The sequence below is a fragment of the Artibeus jamaicensis genome, unplaced genomic scaffold, assembly GCF_021234435.1.
Source record: "Artibeus jamaicensis isolate MK-2021 breed Jamaican fruit bat unplaced genomic scaffold, CSHL_Jam_final scaffold_614, whole genome shotgun sequence".
Lineage (NCBI taxonomy): Eukaryota > Metazoa > Chordata > Mammalia > Chiroptera > Phyllostomidae > Artibeus > Artibeus jamaicensis.
Window position 1 is genome coordinate 2,361,828 of NW_026522050.1, and position 22,060 is coordinate 2,383,887.

The window sequence follows — 22,060 nt, forward strand, 5'->3', positions numbered from 1 at the left end:
AGAAAGAAAGGGAGAGAAACATCAATGTGTGGTTGCCTCTTGAGCACTCCCCACTGGGGGACCTGGCCTGCAACCCAGGCATGTGCTGCCCCAAATATTTCTAAAATTATTACCCGCTTGGAGAAACAGGTGAAGCTGAAGGCCAACCTCAACACATGGAGAGATTTTTAAACAAGGGGGATTTTTCTTAGCATCCATTTGAAATGTGTTAAATGTTGGAACAACAAAGTCCATCTTATTTTCCTGTGCAGAAGAAACCTGTGATGTTTCTTTTGAGGGACTGAGAAAACGTTTTTCAGGGGATAAAAGCTTCTGCAGCAAAATGACCACTGTACATGATAATGACAAGCTAAATTGATAGTGACCCGACAAATGAGGATCTTACATTGGGCCCACTAAAATGTACTAGTAATTTTTAGACAACATTAATACATATTTTCAACAGACAGGAGTTTAAGGTAGGGAATCTGTCTAGTTTATTTTTCAGGTGAATAAAAAATTTTAAATCAAGAACAATGCCAAAGATGTGCACAAAAGGGCCAACAGCTGAATGGTAAGCAATGACAAGCGATTAAAGCCAAAACATCAAGTTCCTAAGCTATAGGGAAGCTGCTGTTCACCTGGACCTTTGCCCAGAGCACAAAAATTTGAAGGAGAAACACTGGTGGTTTAAAGAGAACAAGGGTTCTGAATTTGCTGTCTCACGCCTCTATCTGGACAGGTAATCTTGACCTTGCAGAAGCTTCCTGTGCTACTGTTTCTATGAAATAGCCATAACCACATTGGAAAATCCATCTGGGTACCCAAGTTCTTACGTGGACCGTTCAAAAAACACGCAAAGAATATATTTAGAGCTAAGATCAGAAATTTTAAGTTCTTCATAACAATCAACCCAAGATTCTGACAAAGGGGACAATGAAGCATTTAAAATCTCTCAAAATCTTTTCAGGTAACTGAATAGAGAGCAACATTATCTGTACTCTCCCAAGATTATGGCCCTTCCTTTGACAAAAATCCCTTTTTTTCCCCTTTGGGTTCCTTTAAAAACCGCCACCTGCTCAGGGTGCTTTTTTTTTTTCTCCCCGAGAAGGCATCTGCACTGCAGATCTCGGCCCGGGGGAGCTTGCCAGCCAGCTCCCACCAACAGGCAGCCGCGTATACAATGGAAACTAAAAGCGGCCTGCAGTTTCCCTCCTCGTCTTTCACAGAGAGGGAAGAAGGGGGTTCCCCCAGCCCCTTCTTTGTCTGACTATCTCCCCCTCCCCACTATCTGCGGTAGACACCACCTTTTGTTATACTGCGATCAATGGCAGCCCACAGAGAGCTTGAAATCAAAATACGGTGATGGCTGGGCCTGACTCTGTTTATTATCTTCTAGAATATATGCTACTGATTGCACGTCCCCACCCCCACGCTGCGCCAGGGAAGAGCAGACTGTGTTGCAGATGCTGCCACGGATCCATCTTGGACCATCAGCAGCTCCCTCCCAAATCTTCCCTGAGCTATTCTCATCACGCCTCCTACCTCGCAGCCTCAGGAAAACTGGGCATTTAGGGAGTCTGGCTACAGAGAATTAAAGGCAGATAAATACGGTATCGAGAACGGCTCCAATGTTTCCACTAAACGTCCTTGTCCTCCCCACGGGCAACCAAAAATTTTTTTTGGACGACTACCACGAATGTCTGATTATGTCAACACCTGTGTGCAAGCCTGCAATGCAACCCTTTCACCACCATCCCCTTAAAATCGTAACTAATCATTTCTCCTATGACCAACCTGCCCAATCCTCTCAATCTCTCTAATCTCCTCCCAAGTCACCCGGGTTCGGTGGACGGCTCCCCCGATATGGTGTTTTCCCCCAACTGGACTTGGTGTTACTGCCCACTCTCTAGAATACCTCCCCGCCTCTAACCTGTTTTCTTCACACCCCGTTATTTCCTCACTGCCTGAACGACCTTATGCTCCCCTCCCCCCTTAGCCCGTTTCCAGACGGTCCCCGGGGTGATTCTGCCTTCCCCTTGACCCCCACCCTACACCCCTACGAGAGGGCGTGCTCCCCCGGCGCGCCTCACCCGCACAGGAGGAGCCGCAGCTCTTCGCCCCCAGGGCGGGGCAGGATCCCGGGCTCCCGCTGCCGGGCGCGGAGGGCTCAGCTCCGGAGGACGAAGAGGAGACGGACGGGGACTGAGTGGCCGCCGACAGCTCCGCCATGGCTGCGCAAAGGCGAAAGAGGGGTGAAGAGAGATGTGGGGCGGGAGAGAGGGAGGGGAAAGAAAGTAATAGGACAGGGGTCTCTTCGAAATCGCGTTGCTCCTCCTGCTCCGAGGGCAGACTCCGACAGACTGACTCAGCCGAGGACGGCGAGAGGGCGGGAGCGCGAGCGCGCAAGCGCACAAAGAGCCTGGCTCGGAGGGGCGGCGGGGGCGGGTGGCGGCCGCGTGCGGGCGACCAAGGCAGGACGCAGGCGCAAGAACGGCCCCTCCGCGTTTCCGCAGGGAAGGAGGGGCAAAACAGGCTTCCCGCCGCGCCCCTCCATAAAACCGACGCAAGGGGCGTGGCCAAACGCTAAGCCCCGCCTTCCACTGCGACCGCAGTGGCTGAGGGTCCTGCGGATTAGGGTTCCTTCGTAACTGAAAATTTTTAGGGTTGGCAGATTACGTGTTTTAACGACAGACGTTTCTTTTTGCTTTCAGTTAGGTAGAGAATATCTTTCCCAGCAATTCCAAAGGGGTTGTCTTTTGTTCGATGGCTTCCCACCTGTGACTCCAATGAAAAGTGAAAACCACAGTGTGGAGTAGCAATCTGTCCTTCTGGATATGTCATAATATCTTATAACCATGAGGCAGAGATGGCACGGTCTCCCATTTGGTAGGTGGAAAAGGATGCTGTGCAGACTGAAAAACTATTACTCATTCCAATCACATTGCACTGCAGCTGCAAAACCTGCTTCAAATTCGTATCTCTTTACTGCTGTTCCCAAAGAGGTGTCTGGTCCATATTGGGTCTTAAGGTCGACCTTTCCTGCGAATAGGTGATCAAGTAGAGAAGACAAATTTCGAAGGATAAAAACCTGAGCTACTGAAAAAAGGAGAGCCCAGAGATAACATCCTGGATATGCTTAGGGGGGATGGTAAATGAGGTACTAAAAATTGAGAGTAAGGCACAAAATTCATGACTGAATTTTATTCATAGCCTAAAAGGGGTCCTTACCAGAAAGTGTATTTGTAACCATATATCTAGCTTATTTATTTATTTATTTTTGGCTTCTCTTCGTTTGGTTTGCAAAATTCAAAGCCTTCTTCCTACATTTGGTCAAAATATTTGAAATGTGCATAATTCTTTTACAAAGGGGAGCACAGACTGGAAATAATAAAAATCAAGGCTGTAGGCTTTGTTATTGCCAAAGCCACAATTGATGACCCAAAGGGCAATTGCAGGATCAGCAGATCCTGTAAAGATGCTGCCTCATGAAGGGTGAGGTACTCAGCCAGGCAGCCACTGAAAGGAAAAGCAATCTGACAGTGGAAATCTTCTAGAACAGACAGTGGTCTACATGTACCCTTGACAGTTTTGAAGGTCAGGTAAAGCCCATGTAGGACAAAAACTCTTGGCTATTGCAACGCCCTGAAAACAGGCACAGAAGGATATTGCCCAAAATAACTTTGTGGCAAATATCTTACTCTGGCACTTACAGCATCAGTTGATAATGCAGCAATCTGTCCTTTAGATGGCGAGGGGAAATACGAGCCAAACAGATGACTAAGCCCATTCTGATAAATGCACAAATTAAAAAAAAAATTATGTTAGTAGATGCTGGATAAGGAAGTGAATGATGCTAGTCCTTAACCCTGACAGCAACTGCTAGAATCTGGAGACCCTGGCTGGAAAGGAAACCCATTTCCATGCCATCTAGAAGCAGAGAAAAGGAGCTAAAAGTCAAGACACTGATGTGGTCTGGATGGTCTTTCCAGGTCCTTCAGATTTTTATGAGACCTTTGTGCTAGGTCCACATCTTGAAGCTACCTTTCCTTCCTGCTCTCTCATTTTACCAGTAAACTTCCCAGAAAGCGAGACTGACTCTTGTTTGGGATGTTATTTGTATATGTGATTTAGTCCACAGATGTTTACTGATCACCTGCTGTGTATGTGTGACAATATCCTGGAAAATCTGGAGGTATCCAAAAAATGTTTATCCTGTCTTCAATGAGCTTACAAGCTAGTTGAGGCTTAGGACACATTCACGTGATGTTAAAAAACACAAATTAAATAGCAACCAAAAAGAATCCCAAACAACACAAACCTCTAATGCTATAATTAGATGGCAAGTGAATTGTATAAATTTACGAGGGCAGGGTATCACCTCATAATACCCTGTGAAGTTATAGTGGCTTTGGGAGGTTTTATGAAGATGCCCAAAGATAGGAGTTTGGAGTAGTAAAGAGGTCACTGAAGGAAGGGGAGAAGAGAAGCAGATACATAGTAAGACCTGAGCAGACCAATTGTAAAAATGCACCCCTTCCTCCCAGCCAGACTATGGTGCATTGCAGTGCTGGCTTATCCAGAAGGAGCCCAGATTTGATCGCCTTTTGCTCCTTCCCTCCACAGGCTGCCTTAGTGTACGCAATACCTAGGCCATCTGTGGTGGCTGGAGACTCAGAAATGTGTCTGTGTACAAGGTGTTTTGGGTGTGGTTAACTCAGGTTGGCTAGAACCAAGGGCTTCAACTGGGACAAAAGGGAGATAAAATGAGAAAATGTGTTGGGGACAGAGTTTGGAGAAGCAGAATTATAGAACCAAAGTGTTGAGACTTTGTCTTAAGGCTAATGAGGATTCGGTGGTAGTTTTCAGACAGGGAAGGGCCCCTGTGAGATTTATAAAGTGCTCCCAGGAGTGCAGCCACTGCTCTATTGAGCAATTAAAAAAAAAAAAAAAGCATTTATTTATTTATTTATTTGAGAGAGTGAAGGAAGGAAAAAGGAGAAACATCAATATGTAAGAGAAATTATAGACTGCTGCTTCTTGCATGCCCCCAACTGGGTACCTGGCCTGACTGGGAATCAAACTAGCAACCTTTTGGTTCACAGGCCAATGTTCCAGCCACACCAGCCAAGGATATTGAGCAGTTTTTAATGCTGAGACACTGGGTGGGGCCTCTTCTTCCTTGGCCCTGTCCTTACAGGATTGGTATTTACATAGCTAATTTCCCACCACATTTTAGCTTCTAGGCCATCTCATTACCCCATATTTTTCTTAACTTTTACAAAATATTATGTATTTTAATTAAACATTTTTAAATATAGCACTGATTGGTGTGGCTCAGTAGATTGTTGGCCTGTGAACCAAAAGGTTGCAGGTTCAATTCCCAGTGAGGGCACATGCCTGGGTTGTGGGCCAGGCCTCCCAGCTGGGGGGTGCAAGAGGCAACCGATTCATGTGTCTCTCGCACATCAATGTTTCTCTCCCTCTCTTTCCTCCTCCCTAAACATAAATAATAAAATCTAAAAAGAGAAAAGAAACCTTAGACATCCAGTGTGGGTTCAACCTTGGGCCGTTTGAACAGCCAAACTCCATCTGTGTGACATTCAGCTGGCCAACAGGGCCACAGAATTGCCATCCTGCACCCATTTGTCTGTAACCTCACAGAGAAGGACCCAGTGCTGGTAAATGCTGCTGTGACTGACTTGAAACCTTGATTGGCCACATTTTGACACTATGCCAAGGTTGAGCTGATTCCTCCAGCCCCTGCTGAGATCCCAACAGCTATTTAGAGCTTGAAAAAATAGTGCTCAAACTGGTAACTTCAAACTGCTTGCAGTTAAGAAAGCTCTGCTGAATGGTTTGGTGGCCACTGAGGTGTGGATGTGGTTTTACGTCAGCAAGATCATAGGCAAGTGTGGCATCATTGGCTATAATGTTTGAAGACCAATCTTTAAGTGATCAAAATGATATTTGAATAAAAAAGATATTTCAAAATAGATATATGCATATTCACATCATATATATGTTCATATACACACACATACACACATATTTTTCAAAAGCATATACAGTATACTATAAAGTTTCTTCTATACTAACACTCTCACCCACCAGTCTCTCCTTCTATATACACATGGTAACAACTGTTCGAAGCTTTTTGTGGCAAATACAAGGTGCATAAAGCAAACCTGTATCTTCATCCACCCTTTTTAATACAAAGGATAGTGTGCTACACACACCATTAGTTAATCTTGCTTCTTTAAGAGTAAATTCTAGGAATCTCTCCTGTTGTCTTTCTGAAGCGTTAGACAGCTGTTCTGTTGGCTGAAATAACAATAATGAAGCAGCTGACAGGTCTTGAGCTTTTGCTGTGTTACCAGGTTGAGGGACTGCTATTCAGCTTTATAACACTCTGTGAGTTGGGGTTGACTATTTTCTTTTTATAAACTAGGACACCAACTCATCACCTCATTTTTTACACCACAAAGTAAGATTTGTATTTAAGTAACACCTCGACACGCCAGTAGTCCAGTCCTTCTGAGTGCCCATATTATTGCTTAAACATAGATTTTGCGAGTGGTAGAAGAGAAGGCTGACCTGTGCCGAGCAGTCACAGTGAGCGATTTACTTGGCCACTTACCCTACAAGACTGTGAGTCTCTGCAGGACAGGAACGTGTTTCATGCATTGCTGCAGCATTACTGTCTAGCATTGTGCTTGGTACATAATAGATGCCCTATTTTTGAAAGCTTTTAAAACTGAGTCACAGAAGATATAATTGCAGAAAACAATTTTGCTATTTTTGTGCTTCATAATAATACTTGAGTATGCCAAATATTAACAACGACTTTGTTTGGCTTTCTCAGAATGAATGAGGATAACCAATTTTTGAGCACTAACCATGCATCAGTCATAATTACCAAACATACCTCATTTAATTTGCAACCCTGTGAGTAGTCAAATCATTTGAAAGACAACGATGAAATGAGTTTTAAAAAGTTAAGTATCTCACTCAAGTTTGGGCAGCTACTGAGCATCAGGGTCAGAATTTAAAGCCACTGACCTTAACCATCCAAACATGTCTACATGTCACCTACTTATGGAAAGCCACAAGTGAAGCTCAGCCTCTGGTCATCATGACTCAATTCAGGGTGAGAGAGCTGAAGGCAGGCTATAATCAGTGTTACCATATTTACCATTTCGACTGTCCACTGTTTTGATGCCCCTGGCGAGTTGAGAAGGAAATGGCAACAATAACAACAAAACATGTTCCTCTTTCAAGTCTACTTATAATTTGTACTGTGTTATTTCAAATGCCCAAAACTTCCACAAGGTATGGAAGAGGCTGATATTGGCTGACGCTCTCCTTGATTATGTTATATTGGGATGGGTGTCACATTAGTATTTGCTGGTCACTTCCTGACAGGATGTATTTCCATTGGTATCTGCTGGTAGTCCTTAAAATAGAATAGGGTATTTGTTCAAATGCAAAAGTAGGTATTTAATATTTAAGGAACAAGAAAGTGAATGAGCAGTGTTAGTGGTTTAACACATTCCTTCTTTATTCATCTGTTTAAAAGTATTTGAGTTTTTACTATCTGTCTGGCACCACTGAGGCACTGGGGATGTCGTAGTGAACAAAAACAGACAATTCCTGTCTGTTTGGAACTTACATTCTAGTGGGAAGAGATAAACAAAAAGAGAACAAGTCAGATAATCTGTCTTTCGGACATGAACCGGGAAATGGAATAGAAAATGCTGGGGTGTGTTACAATTCTGACAAGTCATTGGCCCTTAGTCCCCCTTTCTGAGTCTACCAAATATTGTCCTAGATTTGTGTCACTGTCCTGTAGGTCCCGTCTTCTGCACCCAGTGCGAAACCCGAGTAACCACTTGTCCTGATGCTCATGTCTAGTTTGTGGCTGCCCCAGCTGGTCTATGTTAGATTCTTCAATCTAAAGCCTGAATGAGAGTATTCAAACAATCTTCAGAGTTTGGTGAGGATCAGAAAGGGCAGGAGAAAAACAACACAGGACTTCTTTAGGTAAGATTTCACTTCTGACCTAACCACTAGCTGTTAAAAATAGCTTAAGGGCTTGGCAGAGCCTAGAAGTAGCTGGAAGGAAGTTCTAGGTAGGTTATACTAGTTCAGGCAGAGGCAAAAGAAAGTGATTAATTTGTCAGATGAATGAGGCAATGGTGATGCCAAGAGGTGGTGATGGTGGTATAATGGATGCTTCAGCCTCCCATAAGCTCCACCAGATACTTACCCCCAAGAGAACTGCCCCTACCTCAGTAAATCCAAAATAACACCACTATTCAATCGTGGCAACTGACATTTCCTCAGTCACGTGTGAAGTGTGAACAGAAGCAATTCCGGAAATTCTTGTATTGATCTACCATTCAGTCTAAGAATGGGCTTGCAAAAGCAGCTTCAGAAAAACTCCTGCAAATCTGAGGCTAACAAAAGATGGCCACGGTTTAGGGTGGACAAAGCCGGTGGGAGGGGTTTCCCTGGAAGTCTTTACGTTAGCTGTTAAGAGTGGTGAGAGTGCACCACCAGGGTTGGCCAGGGACGGAAATAAGGGGTGATGAAATCACAGCCTCCTCTCTTTGTGAAGTCAAAATCGTTAAGAAACCGGTGCTGCCCATCTGTGGACCTGGCCAGCATTAAGCACCAAAACCATCTCAAACGCGGCCGGTGGGGGGTTCGATAGGCGTTCGAGGCTGGTTTTCACAAGGGTTAGGTCTGCCATAGACTCACAGTAGGGCTCCGGCCCAGTAGGGCTCCAGCCCAGGTCGGCCCTCAACTCCTGGCAAGGCCTGCTGGGAATTGTAGTTCAGTTCTCGAAGAGCCGCGAGAAGCCCCATTCTTCTCTTCTATTTCCTCCCCTCCCGGGATGAGTCCGCAGAACAGGGAGAGCTGGAAGGGACCCAGAACGCAGAGGACTACCGTTCCTAACGGACCGTCGTCCGCAGCGCGCAGCCCCAGGTAGACGGCGGCGCGCCTCGCGCGCACGCGCACTCACGTCGGCGATGGCGGGATTCGGCCGCGTGCGCCTTCCCGCTCCGGCCTCGCGGCGGGCCTCGCCCATCCGCCGCGCGCCCCTCCTCCCCAGTTTCTGCCACTGCCCAAGCCCCGCCTGTTTCTCGCCTCCACGGCCTGGTTCGTTCCCGCCCGAGCCCTCCCCTCTCTGAGCCCTTGCTACTTCTGCTGAAAGCTGATGCTCCATGTTTTCTCCCCAGCGAGCGGTAGCGGCAGTCTCGGGAGGAGCAGGTGAGGCGCCTAATTCCCCCCGAGCCCGCTCTATGGCCAACCCTGCTGCTGTCCCTGCTAGAGCTTGGAGGAGGCCGCCTGTTCGCACTACTGTCCCTCCTTGTCACAGGGCTGGAACCGCACGCCCCACACCGGGGTCCCTCGGCTCGTGAATGCGGGGCTGGGGGATGCTTGCAGGCCCCGGTCGATCGGACGCGGGCGACGCCCTGCTCGGCTCCCTGTTGGGAGCGGCCGCCTTCGTGGGTCGGGCCCTGCTCCCGGGAAAGGCCGCTAGTGCTCCTCTGGGCTGTCGCTGCGGGTCTGGCGCCCCCGCACTCTCTGGGGCCGTCACGGGGCGCCGTCCAGGGGCTCGTGCCGCGCTCGGGCAGAGCCCGGCGCTCCGGGTCTGCGGTCCTCTTTTTGCCTAGGCGCCTCGCACGCTGGGGGACCGCCACCCTTGGGCGGGTAGCTCTTGCCTGGTTAACGGGCGGAGGGAGCGGGAAGGCAGATGCTTTATTATTCTGTCGTTTAGGAAGGGCTTGGAGGGCTGCGAGGCATTTGAGAATTGGATACTTTGTTTTTTATCCTAACGACCTTGAGACACGGACAAGAAATGTTAAGAAAGTTGATTTCCAACGCACACTTTATCTCCGCAGGGGTGATAAAAAGAATGTGGCCTACATTATTTTTTAGGAAGTTCTTTTAGTACGTTTGGCACTGTACGCTGTTTTTTGGCCTTCCTGGAGAGAAAAAAAAGAGTAAACGTGTTAAATAAAAACCAAACACAGAGTCACCATGAATTTCACGGGTACGACTTTCGTCCTTTACCTGGCTTTATCCTTGTGTAGCGTGCGTGCTTTTGAAATTGTCATTAGTATTACGTGCGAAATCCGAAGGCAAGAGAAGAAAATAGCGTCGTTTGAAGAATCTTTTAGTAAATAAATCCCAGCCCTCATATTTAATTAGGGAGTTAGGTGGGATGTTTTGTGAAAAGGAGAAGAGAACTAACGGGCCAAAAAACGTGATTTCCCACTTTGGCCTGTTTTTGGGGAAGCAAAACCTCCATAGTTTTAATCCGCGGCAATCACTGAGCATTGCAATGTACTGAAATTCTAAAATTAGAACTGTTTTTCAACCCCGTAGAAACTAGTTTGTACTGTGGTCTAGAAATCCCTGTCGTTGCCGCTTTAACCAAAGGAAACTCTTGGATAAAAAGTTCTGTGTGTAATGAAGCCATTAGGCTGGGACAGCACGTTGTTCTAGTAGTTATGGTTTATCTCATTGGAGTAAAAAGTTAAAAGTAACAATAGAGGTTAAATATGATGAGGTGTACTAGCATAATTTTCATAGCTTTACGAAAGTAGTTTCATTTAGTAGGATTTGTTTAGGCTTTTAAAAAATTGGTGCAGCACATGCATTTTTCATTCTTATGATTTCTAAACCATAGAATAAAGGAGATAGTCACACAAATTATTAAAAATTAAGTAATAGAGAATTGTAAGAAGCAAGAAATACAAAGTTGATTCTACCTCCCCAGTTCCCCAGTGATCATTATTAAGTTTGGTCGCATACAATATGTATGTATTTTTGGGGTCACATATTTCTTTTAAGATTCCCATGAAGTAACTTACGTAACCCTAGCTTGTGTGAACTTGCCTAAGAACTGGTTTAGAATTTATAATACTAGGTGTGCCTGTTGAAGTTTCTACAGCCTTGTGTTTCATACTGAGTTAAAATATCACAACTACATTTTAAAGTTAGCCTCAATTTTGAAACATTTTCCTAACTTTGACATTTCAGGAGCGTATTCTCAAAAAAAAAAATCAAGGGGAAAAGAGAGATGAAAGCTTTTATTTAAAAGAAAAATCATTTAGTTGTTATAGTGTTGCAGTTCTCAGCGCTGCTGCACGTTAGAATAACTTAGGGTTTTTAAAACCCACCAATACTTGGGACCCACCCACAGATTCTGATTTAAATTATTCAGTAGCCAGACAATAGTTAAAAAAAAAATCCAAATCTACTTTTCATACTAATTTATAACCTAATTTCCCAGTAGGTGGTTGCTTAAGTTTGAATCGATTTGTTATACAGCAAGTATAATTTGTAATATCAATATTTGTATTAGAAGTCGATACTCTTCATTGCAAATATCTAAAAAACTGTTTTTATTGGCATGTATTTTGATTATTAGAACATGTGAACTATATATTTATGAAATATTACAAATCGAAACAGGCTCTACTGGTCTATAGGCAGGTAAGCAGAGGGTTAGATTAACTCTTCCCGTGTCTTGAAATAATAAGGAATCTAAGGCAAATAAATATTGCCAATTAAGAAAGCCTGATTAAACTGGAACACATAATTAAACCCTTCAGGTAATGAGAATGATTTTGGTGGTGGTCTTATTTTTAGGGACAAGTGAATATTCATGTTCAATAACATGAATATTGAACTCACTCTATGAAAAAGATATTTTTCCTCTAGTACATATAACCTGGCATCGTTTTTAGATTCGGCTGGGTTTCTGCATTTCTGAATCTTTAAAACTATTTAGTCATAATTGATCTTCATAAATTATAAAGCACTGCAAAATTCTTTATTAATTTTTTATTGTATTTCAGTATTCTTTTTGTGCAAAAGATAATTATTTTTTTATTTTCGGAGAGAGGAAGGGAAGGACGAAGAGAGGGAAACGTCAATGTGTGGTTGCCTCTTGTGCACCCCCTACTGGGGACCTGGCTCACAACCCAGTCATGAACCCTAGACTGGGCATCGAACCAGCAACCCTTTGGTTTGCAGGCCCACACTCAACCCACAGAACCACACTAGCCAGGGCTTTAAACTTTCTTAATTGACCAAAAAAAAAAAAAATGTGGTTTTGTTCAGCATTCTGTGCTAAAGTATGAAGATTTTTTCTGCAACAGATGAATTGAGAAAAAGCTTCCTCTAAAACCCTTTAATTAAGTAGGATGTAAATTTCCACCAATATTCTGTTTGGTTGGGTTTAAGTAGTATTTCCACTGAAAGAGCCTTAAAAATTTGTGTATCTACCATCATACTCCTACCTTAAGACAAAAGAGAGTACGGAAAAGTACTTCCTCACCATCATCAAAGAGGAACCACACCCTGTAGTTCGAGAGTTGGCCAAGGGCCCAGTGTACGTACTTTCTCATGTGGTGATGTTTTCTCTGGCTGGGTCTGTGACTTAGGAATTTTAAAGACTTCCAGCAAGAACAAGGCATGAAAATGGTATGCTTCTGTCTTGGGTGTGTTGCTTTTTCCCCTTTAGATACTAATATTTCAAAAGATGAGTGGAAAACTTGGTTCATAACTTTACCCTGAGTCATGGACTCTATTTGCTGAAATGTTTCTAACTAGAGTCAATTTGCTTTTTGGAACTCTGGCTAGTAAGGGTGAGCATTGAGGCTCACTCTACCCTGTTGGTTCTTATCCTGAGTAATTTTGTCCCATGGGAGATTTAGCAAAGTCTGTAGACATTTGGGGGGTCTCATAATCAAAGGGAGGGGAGCACTACTGCTATCTAGTTGGGTAGAAGCCAGAAATGCTGCTAAATATCTTGTGTTGAGCAGGATAGTTGCACACAAGGAGTTGCTGCCCAGCCAGAGTGTCAATAGTGCTGAGGTTGAGAGACCCTGTTCTACTTTGTTGCATTGATGGACTAAATCCTGTGGGAATTTTTTGAAATAGCAATTGTAACTGCTTCTAATCCACTAGTTTCGTTGAATTTATCACAGCTCAGGTGGTCTCAAATATTTGAGGGGTATTTAAATTTCTCACTGTAATATTTTTTTTTGTCCAAATTTGAATCTCCATGCTTTTTTAAATTACATTTTGTGATTATGCTATTACAGTTGTCCCATTTTTTTCCCTTTTTGCCCCTTCCACCCAGCACCCCCTACGCCCTCAGAAATCCCCACACCTTTGTTCACTGGTCATGATATAAGTTCTTTGGCCACTCCATTTCCTACTGTACTTTACGTCCCCATGGCTATTCTGTAACTGTTTGTACCCTCTTCATCCATTCTCCCACACTCCTTCCATTGGACAACCACCAAAATGCTCTCATTATTCATGATTCTGTCTCTGTTGTTTGCTTAGCTCATTTTCTAGATAACAGTTGTTGATATGTATTTATTGCCATTTTATTGTTCATAGTTTTGATTTTTTTCTTAAATAGGTCCATTTAACATTTCATATAATAATAGTTTGGTGATGATGAACTATAGTTTTTTCTTGTCTAGGAAGTTCTTTATCTGCTCTTTGACTCTAAATGATAGCTTTTTGGGGTAGAGCAATCTTAGCTGTAGGTCCTTTTTTTAAAAAATTTTTTTTTATTTATTTATCTTTAGAGGGGAAGGGAAGGAGAGAAGGAGAGAAATATCAACGTATGGTTGCCTCTCATGTATCCCCTGTTGGGAACTGGCCTGCAACCCAGGCATGTGCCCTGACTGGGAATCGAACTGTGATATTCTGGTTCGCAGGCCTGCGCCCAATCCACTGAGCTACACCAACCAGGGCCTGGCTGTAGGTCCTTGCATGTCATGACTTTGAATATTTCTTGCTAATTCCTTCTGGCCTGCAAAAATTTTTTTGAGAAATCAGCTCACAGTCTTATGGGAACTCCCCTGATGTTAACTAACTGCTTTTGTCTTGCTGCTTTTAAGAGTCTCCCTTTATCTTTAAACTTTGGCTTTTTTTCCCCCTTAATATTTATTTATTTTCAGAGCTATGGGAAGGGAGGGAGAGAAAGACGGGGAGAAAAACATTGATCAGGTACCTCTCACATGCCTCCAACTGGGGACCTGGCCTGTAACCCAGGCATGTGCCCTGACAAGGAATGAAACCAGGGACCTTTCGGTTCACAGGCTGGCACTCAGTCCACTGAGCCACATCAGCCAGGGCACCTTTGGCATTTTAATTATGATGTGTCTTGGAGTGGGTCTCCTTGTGTCCCTCTTGTTTGGGACTCTGCTCCCCGGACTTGCATGTCTTTTCCTTCATCAAAGTAGGGAAGTTTTCTTTCATTATTTTTTCATATAGATTTCCAGTTTCTCGCTTTTTCTCTTTTCCTTCTGGCACCCCTATGATGCAAATGTTGGACCTCTTGTAGTTGTCCTAGAGGCTGCTTCATTTTTTTAAATTTCTTTTCTTGTTCTGATTCGTTCTTTTGTTCCTTATGTTTCAAATCATTGTTGTGAATCTTAGCTTCATCTACTGTATTGTTGATTCCCTATACATTTTTCTTAATTTCATTTAGTGTGTCCTTCATTTCTGACTGGATCTGTTTTGTGCTGTTAAGGTCCTCACTAAGTTCCTTGAGCATCCTAATAACCAGTGTTTTGAATTCTGCATCTGAGAGATTGCTTATTTTCCATTTTGTTTGGCTCTTTTTCTGGAGTTTTAATCTTTTCTTTCATTTTGGCCATGCTTCTTTGTCTCCTCATTTTGGCAGCCTCCCTGTGTTTGTTCCTGTGTATTAGGTCAAGCTGCTATGACACCCTGTCTTGGTAGTGTGGCCCAATGTAGTAGGTGTCCTGTAGAGTCCAGTGGCACAGCCTCTCCTATCACCTAAGCTGGGTACTCAAGGTGTGCTCCTCTTGTAGTTGTGCCTTGATTGCTGTTTGCAGGTCAGTGCGAGGGATTTCTGCAGGCCAGTGAGCTGCAAAGACTGGCTATGACCACTGACCACCAACCTATGCCCTCCATGGAGGATCAGCTGTGCAGGGGCAGGGTGGTGGTGCTCTGATGTGGTCTGTAGCTGTCCACTGGGTGTGCAGGCCCTGGCGTTCCCTAGATGGTGCAGGCCAAGGTCAGCCTCACCTGTGTTCTGCCAGGGGCTATGCTGCATGAGCTACAAAGCAGTCTGCAGATGGCTGCTATTTGTGCCGGGCTTGGAAGTTCCTAGGTGAAGCCAAGCTGTGAACCTAGGCTGGCTGCTCCTGGGCCTGTGACCTTCTAGCAAGAGGTACTGTGGCTTGAGGCTTGCTGAGGCTGGCTGTTGCTTGTTTGAAAGAATTTAGGAAGTTATGAAGCAGAAGCCAAGACCAGCCATTCATATGGAAAAGCCTCTGTTAACAGCTTGGGCCAGCCCATAAGTTGGGTGGGGCAGAGCCTCAGGGAAACTCCCAGGCAGGTTGGTGTGAGGCAGGTTGGTGTGAGGCAGGTTGGTGTTAGGCAGGTTGGTGTTAGCCTCGCTGATGGAATCTCAGATATGGCACCTTGGCGGCTCTGTGGCTCTGTTGGGGAGGGTTCAGAAAAGGAACAATGTGGCCTCTGCCCGCCTTTCTGTCTGGGAGGAAGCTGCTCCCCAGGTCTCGCCTTGATGCCAGATACTTATTCCTCCCTGTGTCCCTCTGGTGCCTTTTAAGCTGCCACCCAGTGCTGGAGCTCAGAAGGAGTGAGTCCCTGTTCAGGTTCTTTAAGAGGAACTGCTTGGGACTCCAGGAGTTTCTTTCACTGGGTCCCTGCTAGTTTTTGCAGCCAGAAGTTATGGGGACTTATCTTCCTGGCACTGGAAACCTGAGCTGGGGGACCTAGGCTGGTGGGCTTGGAACCTCCTCATTCCTGAGATGTTCTTCCCCAATTTTTGTCCACTGCACGTGAATGTGGGACCAGCCTGTTCTGTGACTCTGAGTCACCCACCAGTCTGCATGGATGTAGTTTCTTTAATTCCACAGTTGTTGGACTTCCATTCAACTTGATTTCTGGTGGTTCTGAGTGATGGTTATTCTGTGGTTGGTGGATGTGGTTGTGGGAGGGGGCGAGCTGTGTTTTCCTCCACCCAGACTGGGAGTGGCAATGCTGCTTTTCCGATAGAACCCACTTCTTGGAATTTATGTTTTCCATACTACTGCAAGGGCGCATTACGATTTAGTAGTCTTATCTACTTTCGCTTAACCTGTACAGCCACTTTTTAAAGTTCTTTAAAGACTCCAAGTTAGATAACTCTAGGAAGAGTCAGTGCTGTAATTTGTACATGTCTCTACACATCTTTCCCTGTCAGTAAATTTCATCTGTTGATCCTTCCGCTTCATTCTGCTGGAGTTGTCTTTGTCTTTTTAGTGCAGGGGCAGTCTGTCGAATTTAATGTCGTAGAGATTATTGAATAGGCATATTTAAACCTATTGGTAGTTTAGAGAGTGTTTTGATTTTCTAAGTATTTTCAACATTTCCTATGTACTTGAAATGATGGATGATATACAATTACCCTGAGCTATTTACAGCAATAATCAGAACTGGCAGTATGATACAGCGTTTCTGCCACTCACTGAAAAAAAAAGAAACATAGGTTTTAAGTTCATTTACAGGTATGTGGATGATAAATGTGACGCTCATCAGGCTGTCTGTGTGTGTACAAATGTCACATCTGTGACCCGTGGAGTGAGTGCAGTATAGCATGAGCTGTTCCTGTAAACGAGCACGAGCCATCCATCCCACTGAGCATTGCCGCTGTTTCGGAGCGCACATCTTGATTCCGGAGAGTAATTGCTTCGCTACAGGGAGAAGGCACATAATGCTGCCACTTACAGGGCTTTCTGGCGCCAGCCCTGGGTGTCAGGGCTCCAGAGTTCCAGATTCCCGGGGAGTAGAAGTGATTTCACTGGAGTTAGAAAGGACAGCCCCCCACCCCACCGCCAAGAGAAAACCCTAAACCTCAGAATCTTGTGTGTGGGTCCCAAGCAAGTTGCTTTAATGATTTTAGTCATAAATTTCGGTTTGTTATTTAGCCAACCCTGTAAAATTTAAATAAGGCCAAGGGGTGAATAGGGTACCTAGTGAGTTTGGCCAACTTAAATATCCAGGAAATTTTCAATTGTTTAAGAGTCGTTGAATTTTTAAGAGCTAGAAAATAGCTTCACCTAACTGCCTGATTTAAAAAAAAAAAGACTTTATTTACTTTTAGAAAGAGGGGAAGGGAGGGAGAAAGAAAGGGAGAGAAACATTGATTGGTTGCCTCTTGCTGGCCCACAAACCAGGCACGTGCCCTGATGGGGAACTGAGCCCGGGACCTCTCAGTTTGTGCAATGACCCAGCCACTGAGCCCCATCAGTCAGGGCTAACTCCTGATTTTATAGAGGAACCAAGGCAAGAAGAAAGTGGTTTACTCAGGCTGTTACATGCAGTGTAAAAGTGGGCCCCAAACTGCCCTTCCCTGGTTGTTGGGAAGGCCTTTCTCCTGTACATATTGCCTCACTAGAATAACCACCTTTGCCAAAGCAAGAGCTTAAATTTTGGAAGGAGGAAATGATAGAATTTGATGGTATATTGTGTATAGGAAGGTAGGGAAGATGTGGAGCCTGAACGATGGAGATTTTGAGAAAAGTGGAATAACTCGAGGACTCATTTGGATGATACCGAATGTGGATTTCTAAAATGTTAGCACTGGAAGGGTCGCTAGAGGGTGAACCTTGACTCAGTTTTCTGTTGTGAGTGAGACAGCAGAGCCTAGGCATGCCCAGAACCACACACATTGTGGTAGAACCGGAACAGGATTGTCTCCCGACTCTGGTGCCCATATATTTCTACATACTAACTCCCAAGAGCGTGAAGTGGTGCGGAATGTCCAGGTGAACCCGTCCGTAGGCGGTTGCACATTTGGACCTGAATGGAGGTTAGAAGTTAATGAAATTGCATCCCCGACGTAGAGGGTGTAGTGAACTAAGAATACACAGTTCGCGGAGGGAGCTAATGAGACCTGCAGAGGCTGAAGCCGAGGGCTGGTGTAAGTGGCAGGAAGCCGAGAGGGAGAGAGAGAAGTGCGGGGCGGGGCAGGGGGCGGGGTGAGGCAGCGCTTGGAGAACTAGGACTGTGTGCTGACACTGAGCCCATGGGTGTTAAGAAGCTTTAGAAGTGACAGTTGGGTTCTGTCACACAGAGAGAGGGTTGAATGAAAATCAAGAGAGGCCATGAATAGATTGGGAGGGAAGTCAGAGAGCCAGGTGCTAAGAGGGGATGGGTCCATGAGACGGGTTTTTGTTGAGGTTTGCTGTTGGGCTGAGAGTTCGCAACACTAGGGAGCTACTGTTCTTCTGTGTTAGGTGCTGAGGCTGAATGCCTCCTAGTTTCTCCTCCTCGGGAGCGCCCGGGCGGCACATTGCAATTATGTCTGCAATGAAGGAGTTCAGTCCTAAGGGACTGAGGTGACGTGATCAAAGAAACGCTTGGGGATGGTGACCAAGTGGTCGACTTAATAGGCGAGAAGGGTTGGAGGATGGCCTAGCCCAGGGGAAGGGGCCCCAGGTCTGGTTCAAGTGTCTGAGCAGGGGCGTGTCCAGGTAACACAACAGCTAACACAGAAGGTTAGCTTCTGGCATCTCTGGGCCACACTGGAAGCAGAAGAGTTGTCTCAGGCCACACATTAGATACTCTGTGATGTGTAATCACACCCCCAAAAATCTCATATTGTTTTAAGTAAATTTATGTCTTTGTGTTGGGCCTCATTCCTAGCCATGCATGACCGAATGCAGCCTGCGGGCTGTGGGTTGGACACCCTGGCAGGGATTGGGGAGCCTGAGTTGCGAGGATAAATCGGCAAAGGACATTGACGTGAGCTCTGGAAGGGGGTGCATAGGAGTGAAGGTTTTACCTGGAAGATCAGAAGTGTAGTCCTGTTGTCCTAGGGAGAGAGGTAATGATGGTGTGGTAAAAAGTGAGCAGCTGTTTGTTTCAGTCAGATTTGGTGAGCAGTTCAAGCCAAACGAACGGGGTCTTTTTTTAATCCAACGTGCCCACCGTGCTGCTGTGGAGACGAGTGCAGGGTCGCCCAGCTGAACACCGCCTGCGTCTCTTCCTTCACCCTGTGCTGTCGGCAGAAAGAGAGAAAGACTTGAGTGAGGGCTTTGTCGCTCTGTTCTTCTAACCACCCTTCTCAGTGGTCTCAGCTTCTGTCGAGTGTGCACCCACCTCGCTGCTGTCGCTGGAGCATTCCATCTTGTCTGGCGTCCGCTGCTCTAGCGGTACCAGCTGCATGCATGGGGTCGGAGCCTTCACCTGCATCACGGCACCTCACGGTGGCACATGCGAGGCCCGAGGGCCGAACCCAGCCCTCCACCTTGCTGTATCTGGCCTGGCGCCATTGAGCTCTCGCTAAACTGTGTTAGGGAGCAGTTACATGTATACAGCCCTGGAGTTTACATTTGGCCCTTTGAAGGCAGCTGCCAGGCTGATGTGGCCCCCAGTGACGATGAGTTTGATACCGCTGCTAGGTACATGTTCTTTTTACAGTTGTTCATTGTGTGTCTGCTATGTATCAGGGCATTCACTTTGCCCCGGGAACTTTAATGGTAAAATAGTAGAAATTCAAAAAGCCAGTTTCATGAACTCAATTTCAAGTCCTGGGGGACTGCTGTGTTGGTTTCCAGGTTTGGCGACATCTGATTGCGCCTCTAGGTAAGTGATGTACACAAGGTCGATTTTTAGTTTCCTTCATGTGGTAGTGAACCAGTTGGCAGTTCTGTTGTACAAAGTCCTGAGCCCTGCCGCCCCTGTGGCTCCAGTACTCCTCGGGTGTTGCCCTCCTGAGCCAGGCCCAGGATGACTCACTCCCACTTCTGTGTTCAGCCAGCAGGAAGGGGGAAAATGCATGACCTTGCAGTTGCTGTATCGTTTCCAGTCAGAATTTAGTCATGGTGACACCCCAGCTGCAAGGTTGGGTTGGAAATGCGTTGGGCAGTTCATATGCCAAGCCAAAAATCCCTCACTGTAGTGGAGGGGAAAATGAACATTGGGTGATCAACCAGCTCTCTCAGGGACTTCGTTCTGTGCTGCTTTGAGTGGGGTGTCCCTAAGGTCTGAACGGATGGTTCTCCTTAGTGCCCTTACAGGAAAGACCGAGGGTCTCTTAAGTTCTGGATTCACCTGCTGGTGTGGCGGTGAGAAGAACCTTAAGAGATTATTCACAAGCATTCCCTTTCTTATCTGCCAATAATTGTAAAGAAAAGTGTGAGTATGCATTTATCGCAATGATGGCATGACATTTAACCTACATTTATAACTTGTTTTCCAGTAGTCTGTAACAAATTAAAAAGTGGCATGAACCCCTTTGTTGCTACCTGATAAATTATAAAAAGGGAGCAGCAGTTCAGCAGCTTAAAGGGTAGACAGACTGGCACTTGAGCTTTGTCGACCTGGCCACCGTGATCATGCAGCCTTTTGTGCTTCCCAGACCAAAGTAATTTGGGGACCGCATTTATGATTTTTGGCCACATCGCCTACTTGTGTATACGTTACTTAGTGTTGGTCCTTGAGTTTACTTTAAATGGCTTCATCCTTTAAACTTAGTCTCTTTCTAAGCCATGATCCATTAAAATGTGATTTTTGTTTCCTAATAGACATGAAAATGCATACTTTTGAAAATAAAATACCCTTTTAACTACCTAAAACATCTCCTTTAGTACCAATGATATATACTCACACTTAGAGAGCTAGCGCTGGGCCTCAGCCCCTTGGTCTCACTGATAGTTTTTTGTAAACTTTCCAGATACCCATAGCTAGAAGATGGCGCAGAATTTGAAAGAATTATCTTTTGCTTTCAACTCTGGTAGGGAAATTACTAGTTAGTGCTTAATTTTGAGCTAAGGAATCAATTGCTCCTAAAACTTTGACAGGGTTAAGAGTGGTCTGTAAAACATAGCCACTTGAAGATCTTTCTAAGCCTTGGCCAGTGTGGCTCAGTTAGTTAGACCATTGTCCCTTAGACCAAAGGGTCATGGGTTCGATTGCCAGTCAGGGCATGTATCCAGGTTCCGGGTTTGGTCCTGGTCAGGGTACCTAGGAGAAGGTAACCAGATGATGTTCTCTCAGATCAATGTTCTCCTCCCCACCATTCCCATCACCCCTGCAAAGCAATGAAAAAATATTCTCGGGTGAGGATTAAAAAACAAACAGCTTTTCAAGATCTTCTCCAGGATTTATTGTGCGAGTTGCTTACCTTTTGTAGGTCTCAGTTTCCTTATAATTAACGGAACAGCATTATTTGCCCTTAGTGCTGTTCTGAGGATTAAATAATATATGCAAAGGGCACAGCTGTGGCACACACCCTTTCTGTTGATGGCTGTTTGGGTTGTTTTTATTTTTGGACCATTTCAAATAACACTGATGTGAAGAGTTTTGTACATGTCTTTTGGTGGACATAGGCGTTGATTTCTCTTACGTGTATATTTGGGAATGAAATTCCTGGATCGAGGGTTTGTTTAGTTTTCTTTTTTGGTAAGATTTTATTTATTTATTTTTAGAGAGAGGAGAAGAGAAGGAGAAAGAGGGAAAGAAACATCAATGTGCAGCTGCCTTTCACGCACCCCCCCCCCCCCCCGGGACCTGGCCCTCAACCCAGGCATGTGCCCCGACTTGAACTGGGGGAGCCCTTGGTCCGCAGGCCCGCGCTCAATCCACTGAGCCACACCAGCCAGGGCGGCTTGTTTAGTTCTCCTGGGTACGGCCAAACAGTGTTCCAAAGTGGTTACGCTCCCGTCAGAGTGGTGGGAGTTCCACTCCTGCCACATCCTCTGCCACAGTTGCTATCGCCCTGTGACCTTTTAGCCATTCTGATAGGCAGGCAGTGGGTTTCATTATGCTTTTAATTTGCATTTCCTTGATAAGCAATTGTATGGACGCACTTTTTCATGTGATTATTAACCATTTGAGTATCCTTTTTTAATGAAGAGCCTGTTCGGCCTTTTGCCCACTATTATTTTAAAAATTGGTATATTTGTCTTTTTCTTGCAGATATCTATATTGACTCTGGGTATGAGTCTTTTGGATATAGATATTGTGATATTTTCTTCCATCCCGGGCTTTGCATTTTAAC

General features: G+C 45.2%; 2 protein-coding genes and 1 pseudogene across 4 annotated transcripts in view; 2 read left to right on the top strand and 1 right to left on the bottom strand.

The window, feature by feature from the left end:
• Positions 1 to 2,384, bottom strand: part of RTN3 (reticulon 3) — a 48,956-nt gene extending 46,572 nt beyond the window's left edge. The window contains exon 1 of one of the 2 annotated variants that reach the window (XM_037140218.2): positions 2,073 to 2,384. In XM_037140218.2, the coding sequence (XP_036996113.2) occupies positions 2,073 to 2,211 (139 nt within the window). In that variant the 5' untranslated portion in view covers positions 2,212 to 2,384. The remainder of the gene's footprint in view (positions 1 to 2,072) is intronic. The other variant, XM_053659086.1, reaches the window with a different exon arrangement.
• Positions 2,385 to 3,127: 743 nt separating this feature from the next.
• LOC119045504 (ATP synthase subunit g, mitochondrial-like) lies at positions 3,128 to 5,919 on the top strand (annotated as a pseudogene).
• A 2,959-nt stretch (positions 5,920 to 8,878) lies between these two features.
• Positions 8,879 to 22,060, top strand: part of ATL3 (atlastin GTPase 3) — a 32,925-nt gene continuing 19,743 nt past the window's right edge. Inside the window, exon 1 of one of the 2 annotated variants that reach the window (XM_037140221.2) lies at positions 8,879 to 8,970. Coding sequence is in view for 1 of the 2 variants with exons in the window: in XM_037140220.2 (XP_036996115.1) it covers positions 9,210 to 9,255 (46 nt within the window). In the remaining variant the exon portion in view is untranslated. Of the gene's footprint in view, positions 8,971 to 9,058; positions 9,256 to 22,060 lie in introns of those variants that run through there. The other variant, XM_037140220.2, reaches the window with a different exon arrangement.